The sequence below is a fragment of the Girardinichthys multiradiatus genome, chromosome 4 (genome assembly GCF_021462225.1).
Source record: "Girardinichthys multiradiatus isolate DD_20200921_A chromosome 4, DD_fGirMul_XY1, whole genome shotgun sequence".
Classification (NCBI taxonomy): Eukaryota; Metazoa; Chordata; class Actinopteri; order Cyprinodontiformes; family Goodeidae; genus Girardinichthys; species Girardinichthys multiradiatus.
In genome coordinates this window covers 20848253-20862253 of record NC_061797.1, presented here as the reverse complement: position 1 = coordinate 20862253, position 14001 = coordinate 20848253, and the positions used below count along the sequence as shown (strand labels likewise).

At 39.4% G+C, this 14001-nt stretch overlaps 1 protein-coding gene across 2 annotated transcripts in view; it reads right to left on the bottom strand.

Moving 5' to 3' along the window:
• Positions 1–14001, bottom strand: part of LOC124867622 (protein diaphanous homolog 3-like) — a 206040-nt gene that overhangs the window by 132042 nt on the left and 59997 nt on the right. For both annotated transcript variants that reach the window (XM_047364161.1, XM_047364162.1), the window contains 2 exons: positions 6230–6325; positions 247–341 (listed from right to left, as the gene is read on the bottom strand). In XM_047364161.1, the coding sequence (XP_047220117.1) occupies positions 247–341; positions 6230–6325 (191 nt within the window). The remainder of the gene's footprint in view (positions 1–246; positions 342–6229; positions 6326–14001) is intronic.

Sequence of the window (14001 nt, the reverse complement as noted above, 5' to 3'; positions counted from 1 at the left end):
TAATGAAGACAACGGACAGGGTTTGGGCATGAACCTTTGTAGCTGTGTAGGAGAAGAGCTGCACAAGAAATCCATTTCCAGTCTCAGGTGTGTAGTTGCATATTGTCAGGTGAGTTACTTTTCAATACTCTTTCCATCTCACAGTAGAGTATGACCAGATTTACTGTAGGCGGGTCAACGAAATCTAACAGCAGCAAAAGCTGAAGCTCCAAACATTTTTGCAACTTTATGTAAAGCTTGTCCTACCTGGATCATAGGTTCAGTGAGCTGCTCCTCATCCACCTCCACTATCATGCGACGTATTTCCGGATAAGGCATACGGTAGGAACCCAAGAAGATTGCTAGAGAGAAAGAAAATAAGAAAAAAATGCTTTTGTACATATTGGAATGATTCACAACTGTGCATCATCAGTCAAGTTTCAGGCAACTTATCAAATTAATTAGAAAGAAGTAACAAGTAACAGAAAAAAGTAAAGAATAAAGTCATAGAAAACAAAAGAACTCAAGAAAGCATTAAAGAACACATTAAGTAAATGAAGTTGGAACCAAAGAGAAATCCAATTAAAGCTGCATCAATGCATGAGTCCATCAGACAAAACAATTTTTAAATGTCTAATTTTAAAAATGTAAAGAGCTTAGCTAGATCCAAACAGAATGTATGATAAGGGATGAGATGGGTAATGGCTCGTCAGGGTAAGTCATTATTCTAGCTCTAAGAATTATAAAAAACAAAAATATATATACTCCAGCCATTTGATGGTTTATTACAAAAATATAAGAGGCATTGTAGCTTGTCTGTATTTGAGTGTAGTGTAAAGAAATCCACAAATATTTACTTCAAGTGAATAAGTAACATATAGCTTTTTAATAACAACATAACATACAGCTCCGTTTTCTTCATGAACGTCCAACTTTTTTTCATACTACCTTCATTTTCACAGAAAAAAAATAAAAATCAAACACTCATTAAGGTCACGTTTTCATGTCACCTGGTGACATAAGATCCTCAAAGCAGAGAGGAAAATAAAAATAGACAACTCATTAGCAGGAATTAGACTAAAACTTAACAGTAAAGCACAACTCAATCAATCAAACAAAAAGAAAGAAAGAAAAAAATTACATACTCTTTACCACCCCCAGTCAAGGCTTTTAGACCCTTTCCCTCTTATGGTGAAATACATACTGTAAACCTGCCCACTCTTGTTTTTTTCCCTTCTCTTTTCTGCTCTATAATTTCGAATGCATGATTTATCATTGTTACTGGGCTGATTAGTCCCATTTTATTTTAATGCATGAAACAAAGGTCACAGCTCCCCTCCATATAAGCCAATGAGGTGCAAAGTTCCAAGAGTGCTTAAGAGATCAGCAGGATCCTCATTAATGCCGGGTCCTTTTAAAACGATGGTTTTAGGGCCAAGCATACATGTGTAAATAGAAAGAGAGAGAGAGAGAGAGAGAGGGATAGAAGAAACAGGAGAAGACAGATCTATGGTATCATGCGCCATAGCGTTTTCTTTTTTCTCTTTCTCCCTTAATGGATCCTTAACATTGTTAATTAGCTTTTTGCGAAGAGATGAGTCATAAGTATCAACGACCAGGTTCACATTAAGTGCTGTCTTGTAATAACTGCTATGGCAACAAGCAAAGGCATAATAAGGATGGCAAAAGTTTGGGCTGCCCTGATCCTGTGAATAATTTAGTGTGTTTATCATGAAATGATCTTGAAAAGGCACCTCACATTCGGGATGATTTTGGCTTTTTAAAAGTGATAAGTGTTTGATTTTATTATTTGATCATTTCAGAACAAGAAGGGGAAATTAGTACTCACCACTGGCCATCTACTGGCAAATAAAGTACCGTATTTCCGCACTATAAGGCGCACTTAAAAACCTTTAATTTTTTCAAAAGATGACAGTGCGCCTTGTAATCCGGAGCGCCTTATATATGGATCAATTGGTTAATGGGTTGATCCATACTGGTTGTACACGGCGCTCTGTCAAAATGTTTCAGTACGACTGGTAAACTACAAAGCCGCACCGCTTGCAGCATTACGGCTACCGTAGTCAGGGGCGTCGCCGAAGTAATAGCGGTAAACACCTGTACTGTGCTTACTCCTAGTCCAACACCACTTGTGTGTGTAACGTTTGAATGTACTGTTGCAGGAATTGCCTGAACTATATGTGATTAGAAGCTCAGTGTGTGGGGTGTATGTTTCGTGTGTGTGTATGGAAGATGTTGACATTACTCCTCCGGACAGAGGTGGCGCTGTGTGCTGCTGTAGCTGAGAATCAAGAGTGAAGGAGTGACGTCGGTATTATTGTGTGTGTGGGATGGGTAGAGACGGCGACCGGAGCAGCGGTGTATGAGTCTGTAAGCCCTGTGTTTTTACGTGCTGCAAAGTCATTAAAAAGAACCCCGAATCTCGTCAACAACTCAGTGTTTTGATGCTGTTTCTTCATGCTCAACTCAGCAACGTATGAGTGAGGGAGTTAACCCCGAGGAAACTAGTAACTTCGGCCCTGGAGAAAGCGTCTCCCCTGTGTCATCAGACTACGGTCAGGGGACAGAAACAGGAAAGGTTAACAGTACTAACGTTTGATTTAGTGCATCAAACTGTTTCTTTTACGTGTTTACTGAATCAGGGAAAAGTTCCCTTTCATGTTTTAACTAACGTTTGATTTCAACTTCAACTTCATAGACTCCAATGCATTCCTAACATGCGGTTGGCTCTATTCAATAGAATTCTATGTAGAGGAGACCTTACCATGAGAGTGAATGGAGTTATCAGAACGCTGGTTTGTAGTGTATTAATAAAGTTTGACTGACTGACTTATCTGACTGTTTTGTTGACATTCTCTTTAGCACAGCTCCATCTAGTGGATGCATAACGCAACACCAGTCAAACGTTTGACTGCAGTAGCTTCTATTCTATGCGCCTTATAATCCGGTGCGCCCTATATACAGGTCCTTCTCAAAATATTAGCATATTGTGATAAAGTTAATTATTTTCAACAATGTAATGATGAAACTTTAACATTCATATATTTTAGATTCATTGCACACTAACTGAAATATTTCAGGTCTTTTATTGTCTTAATACGGATGATTGTGGCATACAGCTCATGAAAACCCAAAATTCCTATCTCACAAAATTAGCATATTTCATCCGACCAATAAAAGAAAAGTGTTTTTAATACAAAAAACGTCAACTTTCAAATAATCATGTACAGTTATGCACTCAATACTTGGTCGGGAATCCTTTGGCAGAAATGACTGCTTCAATGCGGCGTGGCATGGAGGCAATCAGCCTGTGGCACTGCTGAGGTCTTATGGAGGCCCAGGATGCTTCGATAGCGGCCTTTAGCTCATCCAGAGTGTTGGGTCTTGAGTCTCTCAACGTTCTCTTCACAATATCCCACAGATTCTCTATGGGGTTCAGGTCAGGAGAGTTGGCAGGCCAATTGAGCACAGTGATACCATGGTCAGTAAACCATTTACCAGTGGTTTTGGCACTGTGAGCAGGTGCCAGGTCGTGCTGAAAAATGAAATCTTCATCTCCATAAAGCTTTTCAGCTTATACATCAGGAATCTTTTGCAGGTGTTTAGAGTTAACTTGTTGATTCAGATGATTAGGTTCATAGCTCGTTTAGAGACCCTTTTAATGATATGCTAATTTTGTGAGATAGGAATTTTGGGTTTTCATGAGCTGTATGTCAAAATCATCCGTATTAAAACAATAAAAGACCTGAAATATTTCAGTTAGTGTGCAATGAATCTAAAATATATGAATGTTAAATTTTCATCATGACATTATGGAAAATAATGAACTTTATCACAATATGCTAATATTTTGAGAAGGACCTGTATGAAAAAAGTTGTAAAATAGGCCATTCATTGAAGGTGCGCCTTATAATCCGGTGCGCCTTATAGTGCGGAAAATACGGTATATCTGCAGAACCTGAAAGTGGGTTTGCAATTTCCACAGGAAAACAGAGTTGAATTTCTACAGCTGACCCATCATGGGAGGCCATGTGCCTGACCAGCAGCTAGAATACTCCAAATTACAATCTCACTGGAAAATTACCTGATTGGCAACATAGCTTTACATTTCCAGTCTAAATCCGTTTTTAAAGTTAAAGGGGTGTTTTATAAGAAGTTGAAAAAAACTGACCATCACATGACTAAATTTTTGACGAAAGCAACCAATCAATGTTTTGTTCCCAACATTGGCAGTGGGTGCTGGACATTTTACCCCTTTTACCATTGTGTTCTTTTATAATTTTGAATGTTTTGTAGCTGATTTGAAAACCAATAGTTTAACTAAATTTTCTATCATCTACTCAGTAAGGAAAGGTGCTAAAGTGACTCCAATAATTTATATCTTGCAGCAGGAAGTTACAGAGAGCTATTTTTATTTGATCAAGGGTCAAAATCTTATATTTTGCCAGAAGCAGATGGCCCCAAATGGCAATCTGAACCCCAGTGAGTAGAAATATGGTGTAATATAAAAACCTGAGAAATTAATCAACATTTAAATGAAATTATCCATTAAATTAAAGCATTAAAATATTTTAATTGTTATTCATTACCAAAATTCATCAACACTTTGCAGTTACAGTACCAATAGAAATAAACTGATACACAATGGTTGGGTACATAGATACAAACTGGTTTACTTACAAGTTTGAAGTGGAAATGGACGAAATGACAATGTGTGGGTAGGAAATGGGGGAACGAATGAAAAAGCAAAGTGACCTGGAGCTGGGGGCAGTATGCTCCCACCAGCATTGTTATGTCTAAATATACATAAATGGTATATCATTATATTTATTTTACGCAACAGTTCATTTTGCAGAGTTAAGAATCGATTAGCATTAGACTTTTCTAAAAACAGATGTTATTTGTTGTTTTGCTACTCATAGTTTTTTTTTTACTGTTTTGCAAAACGTCACAAAACTACAACATTTTCTTCAATCCCATCTTTTAAATTGTTTAATTGCCCAATCAAGCAAACCTAATTGAAAAGTTTCTTAGCTTACACCCTCTTAATAAAGACTTAATTACCCAAATTCATCATAAACTCCATAATGCAACTCCAGCTCTTTCAGAGAAAATATGATCTGCATGGAGAGATAAAAACCCTACTATTTCAGCTGATATTAATATATCAGTCCTTGCTTTGGTAAAATCAACATCACTTTGCAGTTACAGAAAGCCAGTTTGTGAAAATCAGTTAGCTAGGATCCACCTGGGTTTAAATCCTTGGCGTGACTGTGATGAGGACACCTTAATACATATGTTTTGAACATGCCATGTGCTTCTGGAAGTAGCTTTGTCACAACCTGAGTAGGGTCACTGACCAGTAAGTGACCTTTAAACCGTTTACTTGTTCTCTTTGGTACATTGAGCAAGCTAATTGAGCACATTCCTTGGGTGGAACATCCAGTGGTGCTTTTTGGTTCTCTTGTGGACAGGCGTGCCATGTTGTTGAGATGAAAAACTGTTGACCCCCCTATCCATCTGCAGCAGCTTTTAGACATCGTGTTTTGTTGCAGATTTAGGATTTATTGTTTCATTCAGAACCAGGCTGACAAATTGGAAAAGATTAAGATCATGTTTTCTGACATGCATTTTCATTTGTGATTCAACTGTGGCAATGTGATTTGGTCTGTTTGGTAAGCAGGCATGTATCTATAATGGTTTGAAAAGTACTTATACTTTGTAATACTTTGCAAAGAAACTGCAGGTGAAAGGGAAAACTGAAAAGTGTGTATGTTTACCAAACATTTTCAGGCAGATTTACCTGTTTTTTGTACTTGCAGAAATAATAATATGGATGTGCAATCACACATAAGGAGAGCAAAACACTGAAGGTGACTAAAGAACCTCACAGTAATTGCTGCTGTGTTAAGAATAACTGGCCAAAATCAAGAAGTAAAGCACTCATCTGCCTTTAAAGAGCATTTACACTTGCTTAAGCTTGTATCAGTTAATTGCTAAGTGCACCCAAGCTTCATTTTTATATTCTAAACCTATGTAAAAGACTGGGTAACCCATTCTTTGGCAAGTTATTTAACATGACAATAAAAAAAATTAAAAGTACAAGAAGAATCAAACGTGAGAGGGACAAAACCCCCAGAAAGACCTACTACACTTGAAGAACAAATTTTGAAGGCTCATGTAAATGTAAATCAAGACAGAAGTGGCCTGAAAGGAAATGGATACTTACAGAGATTTTGTGCAATCTTGGGATCGAGCACCTTAAGCTCTTTAATCCTCTTCTTTATGGATTTCTTTTCCTCCAGATCCTCTTCCTCCTTTTTAGCTGATGAAGACAAAAATTCAAAAATGTTACAAAAAGTAAAGACGTGAATTTATAGGTAGGCAAAAAAAAAACTGATACTCTCTGTTTTGTTTTAATGTCACCTTTCAAAGTTGTGCTACAGAAGCTTGCATTGCGCACTTAGTACTGAATTCTGCATGTGTTCAGGGGTACCAAACTGACAGTACATGTACTGTTACAGCCCTACTAAAACCTGAGATGTAAAGTAAAAAAAAGAACATACACTGTCTGGCCAAAATGAGACCCATTTACAGTTTTTTGGGCACATATTACTTTAACCTTTGATACCAGCCCACATTAACCACAGCATCATGTTGATCTTCCAATCAATGAAATATTAATCTCAAACCAGAGTTGAGTAAATGTTTTATAAAGGTAGAGCTTGTTTAAAGGGGTGAACCAGAGCGCCACATAAAGGCTTCTACAGTAGTACCCAAAGATTCAATCTGGAGTGTATTGTGGACTATGTCATCTCAGTGTTTCTGTGCCATCAACTGAAAGACAATCCGATTGATGGACATTCAGGTACTCAGTTGATATTACTTTTTGGGCATATGTTGCAGGACATCAATCAACTGAAGTAACCCTTGATCACAGCGTTGTATAGTAGGTCCTTGACATGATGCGTTCATCACTTCATCGGCTGCTGTTCTTTCCTACCCACATTCCTCCTTCGAAATCCAGGCTTTGATAATGCTCTTACACATTTTCTACTGTAAATAAGGTAATGCTTTTTTTTGGCCAGGTAGTGTAAATTCAGATATGAGCACACACGAAAAACCCACATCCTCTTAAGTCACATTAACAAAGAGAAACTCCTGGTTGCTTTTAATTAGCTAAGACACAGGATTAACAGAACAAAACATGCAACCCTTGGAGTATACCGGGCAATTGTCTCTTGCTGTAATTATCGCGGGTGTGTGTTGAGAAGAGAGGAGAGGATAGCGGGGAATAAAAGAGGGGAACAGCGTCTAAGAACACAGGGGTTAATCCGCAGGAAAAGGTATGCCTGCTGTTCCACACAGTCTTGTTCTTCTTTCAGGGATCTTGTATCCAATTAAAAAGTGAAGAGGTATACTTGGAGCTCCCGCATGATCCAGACGAGTAGCATGTGCACAAACACGCACACCTACGGCACAGCTCACCACGCTCAGAAAAACAAACACAGCCACACACTGAGCTATTCCTTGAACTTACTTGGCTCCTCCGTGACTACATTCTCCTCACAGTCTATGAATGAGAGGGAAAAGAGACATACAAGCAGGACAGTAAAAAGAAGAGTGAAACATAAAGCCAAGAGGAACAATAATAAAGAGATAAAAATGTATCACAAGAATGCAGCCTGAAACACATGGACTACAGTAAGGAGACAACTGCTTTGACATATAAACTTGAAATAAAACAGTTTCAAAGGGCTAGAGGGGGCAAGAGTTGCAGAGAGCTATAGCAAATATTAAGACAGGACAGCAAACACTTTGCATATTCCTGCAATATGATACCATCCATAACCTCCAGTACATTCCTGGTTCCTGTGTTTGTTTAACATGCAATGATTGCTTTACATTGTCTTGATGAATAAATATATTGCAGGCCTACAATAGATGAACATGAAAGTAAAACATGATAAAATATTAAGACCGTACAACCAAAATGAAATAATAAATCTATGAATGACAAATATATTCAGTCAGAGAAATGAAATCTTGTATTTGGGTCTACTCAGCATTTTAATAGTGTAAGCTCTGAAAGCTTTCTCCTTATTTCATTAAGATATTGTATCAGTCTGCTTTTAAAACATAAAGTAAGATGAAACCTTATTTAACCTAGCACATAACAAATTTTTCTAAAATTTACTTATCAATTAACATCTTTGTCTTATATACATTCAGTTCCTTGTAGAAGTATTACGATCCCTTAAACCCTTTCACATTTTGTCACATTACAACCACGAATTTCATTGTTTTTTATTGGGTAGTACATAAAGGAAAAAGTAAAATGAAAGGAATAATTAAACATGAAAAGCATGGCTCCCCTTTTACTCCAACATCCCTAACAAAGTTACTTAATAAATACACTCCACATGTAACACAGTGGTTTTGTGAAGGCCTCAGAGGTTTGTTATAGAATACTACAGCATTATGAAGACTAAGGAACACACCAGACAGGTCAGCAGTGGACATGTGGAAATGTTTAATGACGGCTTAGGTTATAAAACTATATCCCAAGCTTTAAATGATCAAACACTGAATAATCATCATATTAAAAAGCAAAGAGTATGGCACAACAGAGGAACAGACTATGACATCGCCATCCACCTCAACTGAGAGGCCAGGCAGGTAGTGCATTCATCAGAGAATCAACCATGAGACAAAAGTAGTATGGAGGAGCTGCTGAGACCTACAGCAGAGGTCTGACAACCTGTTGACAGGATACCTGTCAGTCCTGCACCCTATAAATGTGGCTTCTATGGAGTCACCAGAGGAAAGTCAATGTTAAAAGAAAACCATTGGGAAGTCCTGTTATAGTTTTCAGGAGGTCCTTTTGGGAAAACGACAGAATTGATAAACAGAAAAAAAAATCTGAATTCTGACTATAATCTCAGAATTCAGATTTTATTTTTTTCAGTGGCCCTAATAATACTCTTCCATAGGAAACAGCAAATGTGTGAAAGAAGGTGCACTGGTCAGAGAAGAACTAAATTGAATTTTTTGTTCCACATGCAAAATGCTGTGTGTAGTAAAAAACTAACCCTAACCCTAAACATAAGCTTATACATAATCCTAAACACAAAGGAAAAACATTTAGAAACTGCAAAAGAAAAAACTTGGAACTGGGGGATAGGTTCACCTTCCAACAGAACAACTCTGTCAAAGATACAATGACAAGGTTTAGAAAACTGCAGTAAAAACACATATCCAGTTGAGAATTTGTTGCAAGACTTGAAAAATTGCTGTTCACAGACACGCTCCATCCAGTCTGACAGAGCTCAAGATGATTTGCAAAGAGAAATAGGCAAAGAGTTTAGTCCAGAGTTTAGCAAGGTTATACACTTCTACAAAGTATTGTCTCAGGGGAGCTAAATACAAATGCACACATTTGCAGATTTGTATTGCAAAACATGCTAAAAAAAACAACTTTCTGTTGGTCTGTAACACAGATCCACAGTAAAATACACTCACCGGCCACTTTATTAGGTACGCCTTGCTAGTACTGGGTTGGACCCCCTTTTCCCTTCAGAATTGCCTTAATCCTTCATGGCATAGATTCAACAAGGTACTGGAAACATTCCTCAGAGAGTTTCGTCCATATTGACATGATAGCATCACACAAATGCTGCAGATTTGTCGGCTAAACATCCATGATGCGAATCTCCCGTTCCACCACATCCCAAAGGTGCTCTATTGGATTGAGATCTGGTGACGGTGGAGGCCATTTGAGTACAGTGAACTCATTGTCATGTTCAAGAAACCAGTCTGAGATGATTTGTGTTTTATGACATGGCACGTTATCCTGCTGGAAGTAACCATCAGAAGATGGGTACACTGTGGTCATAAAGGGATGGAGATGGTCAGCAACAATACTAAGGTAGGCTGTGGCATTGACACAGTGCTCAGTTGGTACTAAGGGGCCCAAAGTGTGCCAAGAAAATATCCCCCACACCATTACACCACCACCACCAGCCTGAACCGTTGATACAAGGCAGGATGGATCCATGTTTTCATGTTGCTGACGCCAAATTCTGACCCTACCATCTGAATGTCGCAGCAGAAGTGGAGACACATCAGACCAGCCAACATTTTTCCAATCTTCTATTGTCCAGTTTTGGTGAGCCTGTGCAAATTTCAGCCTCAGTTTCCTGTTCTTAGCTGACAGGAGTGGCACCCGGTGTGGTCTTCTGCTGCTGTAGCCCATCCGCCTCAAGGTTTGACGTGTTGTGCGTTCAGAGATGCTTTTCTGCATGCCTTGGTTGTAACAAGAGGTTATTTGAGTTACTGCTGCCTTTCTATCAGCTCGAACCAGTCTGGCCATTCTCCTCTGACTTCTGCCATCGACAAGGCATTTGCGCCCACAGAACTGGCGCTCACTGGATATTTTCTCTTTTTTGGACCATTCTCTGTAAACCCTAGAGATGGTAGTGCGTGAAAATCCCAGTAGATCACCAGTTTCTGAAATACTCAGACCAGCCCGTCTGGCACCAACAACCACGTTCAAAGTCACTTAAATCACCTTTTTCCCTATTCTGATGCTCGGTTTGAACTGCAGCAGATCATCTTGACCATGTCTACATGACTAAATGCATTGAGTTGCTGCCATGTGATTGGCTAATTAGAAATTTGCGTTAATGAGCAGTTGGACAGTTGTACCTAATAAAGTGGCCAGTGAGCGTATATTGACGTTAGTGGTAGTGATGTGACAAAATGTGGAACTATAGCTAAAAATACAACCACAAGGCATTGTATACATGGTTGGTTAAAAAATAAAATCTACAAGTCAACCTCACGTTACTTCACAGTCTACATCCATCTCTATCGTTTAAGAGATACTGACAAGATAGAAATCACATCACCCACATAGACTCAATCCACATCACCCTAGTTGTTATCAGTTAATAACAAGGCTAATTAGATTGCCCCTTCAGACATAACCCCTCAGTCACTCTGGCTTGAGAACGGGTCCTCTTCGAAGAAATCCACAAATTATACATCAACCAAATAACGTGTACTGCAGGACGTCAAAGGTCACAGGTTAATCAATCAAGGAGAGTGCCAATAGTTGTGATTATCAGATTGCGCCATTACCCGAGAAGTAGGGAAAGATAATGATACACTTATGAGAGCTGAGCAGTGGGGAGCTTGTCCCATAACATGATTGGCAAAAGCAGAAAAGAAGCAGCCATTACAGGAAAGGTATAACCTACAGAAGCAATGATGGATGTGCATTTCTTTCAACAAGAAGAAAGGTTCTGAGTCACATACTAATAACTAATAGAATCAGAAAGCAGAAATCAGTAAAAAGTGAGGCTTAAGCTGTTCATCAGAGACAACACTGACAAAATGCTTCTAACTTAGCCTTTGATTACTGCTGCATCACAGAGTTCAGGACTTTTTAATATATTCCAAGTTAGGTTAAAGCCTCTCCTGTGATTAATTTCAACTCACTGGTTAGAAAAGTTAACAAATTGGAGCAATCGACTAAATACGATTATTTACTGCAAATGCAGTTCACATTTGGAGAAGTAAATTCTCTATTACTCCCAAAGTAAAAACAACAAAAACAAACTATTCATCCATCCATTTATCTATCCATTCAATTATCCATCGTCAAAAACCGGTTGTCCTTGCTGGGTTTCAGGGGGGCTGGTGTCTATCTGTAGAGGTCATTGGGCGGGAGGCAGAGTGCACTCTGGACAGGTAGCCAGTCTATCACAGGGCAACACAAAGACACACAGGAAAAGAACCATGCACACACACACTCATAGAACAATTTGTTTTTGGACTGTGAGAGGACGCGAGAGTACCGAGAGAGAATTCATGCATGCACCGGGAGAACATGCAAACTCCATGCAGAAAGATCACATGCCGCGATGCAAACCCAGGACCTTCTGCTGCAAGGCAACAGTGCTACCAACTGGGGAACCCCCAAAAAACAAAAAAACATGTTAAATAATTTTCCCTTTCAAAAGCATTACTGGTTAAATAAGAAAGGAGATGATGTCTTATTTTCTTAGGGGAAAGGAGAGTAATGTTTTGTGGATGGATCAGCTGATGATTCAATGCTGGATTTGTTTTAAGTTATCTACACTTCTCACCTGTAGTAAATTTGCCATTTGGTTTTGATCTGATCTCTACCACAGTTTAAAGGCACTTGAAACGTGTAACACTGCACGCACACGCACGTCCCAAACAGCTGTCCTTCCCACAAGGCAGTATCAGTGAATTCTGCCATCAAAGCACTAAAGGGAGTGGTGGATGAAATAAAACTGCTGTGAAAGAGCATGACTGATGCTGTACATGACAGGCGGGCCTCAGAGACAAGCGAGTAACACCTCAAATTCAACCCCCCACACCAGCCTTCACATGCGCACACACACACACACACACACACAAATCTCCCTCTCCTCATCCTCGGCCCTTTCCACTCACACTACCACTTCATCTTATCACGGTGGATTTCTAATCAGAGGAAACAGCTTACCGGAACTGCCCTGATTTTGACACACACACACTCACATACACACACACACACAGAAAATCTAATTTAAATATATAGTATATTTTGTGGTTAATGCTAAAAACAAAGATTAACTACAGAATTGACAAAATTATAATTAATAATCTTTTTACCTTGAGTGACTTGTTGCCTAAAATCACAAATATACAAAAATACACCAATACAATACAGTCTAATGCATCAACAAGACATCATTTTCTTCTCTTGAACTTATCCCACGGTGTTGACTGTTGGATGCTCAAGTAAATGCCTCTAATACTATTGCAGTCATAATGGGCAAAACACGTGCTTTCTAGACCCTCTTCTACACGGCATCTCCCTGCAAATTACAGGTCCTTCTCAAAATATTAGCATATTGTGATAAAGTTCATTATTTTCCATAATGTCATGATGAAAATTTAACATTCATATAGTTTAGATTCATTGCACACTAACTGAAATATTTCAGGTCTTTTATTGTCTTAATACGGATGATTTTGGCATACAGCTCATGAAAACCCAAAATTCCTATCTCACAAAATTAGCATATCATTAAAAGGGTCTCTAAACGAGCTATGAACCTAATCATCTGAATCAACGAGTTAACTCTAAACACCTGCAAAAGATTCCTGAGGCCTTTAAAACTCCCAGCCTGGTTCATCACTCAAAACCCCAATCATGGGTAAGACTGCCGACCTGACTGCTGTCCAGAAGGCCACTATTGACACCCTCAAGCAAGAGGGTAAGACACAGAAAGAAATTTCTGAACGAATAGGCTGTTCCCAGAGTGCTGTATCAAGGCCCCTCAGTGGGAAGTCTGTGGGAAGGAAAAAGTGTGGCAGAAAACGCTGCACAACGAGAAGAGGTGACCGGACCCTGAGGAAGATTGTGGAGAAGGGCCGATTCCAGACCTTGGGGGACCTGCAGAAGCAGTGGACTGAGTCTGGAGTAGAAACATCCAGAGCCACCGTGCACAGGTGTGTGCAGGAAATGGGCTACAGGTGCCGCATTCCCCAGGTCAAGCCACTTTTGAACCAGAAACAGCGGCAGAAGCGCCTGACCTGGGCTACAGAGAAGCAGCACTGGACTGTTGCTCAGTGGTCCAAAGTACTTTTTTCGGATGAAAGCAAATTCTGCATGTCATTCGGAAATCAAGGTGCCAGAGTCTGGAGGAAGACTGGGGAGAAGGAAATGCCAAAATGCCAGAAGTCCAGTGTCAAGTACCCACAGTCAGTGATGGTCTGGGGTGCCGTGTCAGCTGCTGGTGTTGGTCCACTGTGTTTTATCAAGGGCAGGGTCAATGCAGCTAGCTATCAGGAGATTTTGGAGCACTTCATGCTTCCATCTGCTGAAAAGCTTTATGGAGATGAAGATTTCATTTTTCAGCACGACCTGGCACCTGCTCACAGTGCCAAAACCACTGGTAAATGGTTTACTGACCATGGTAT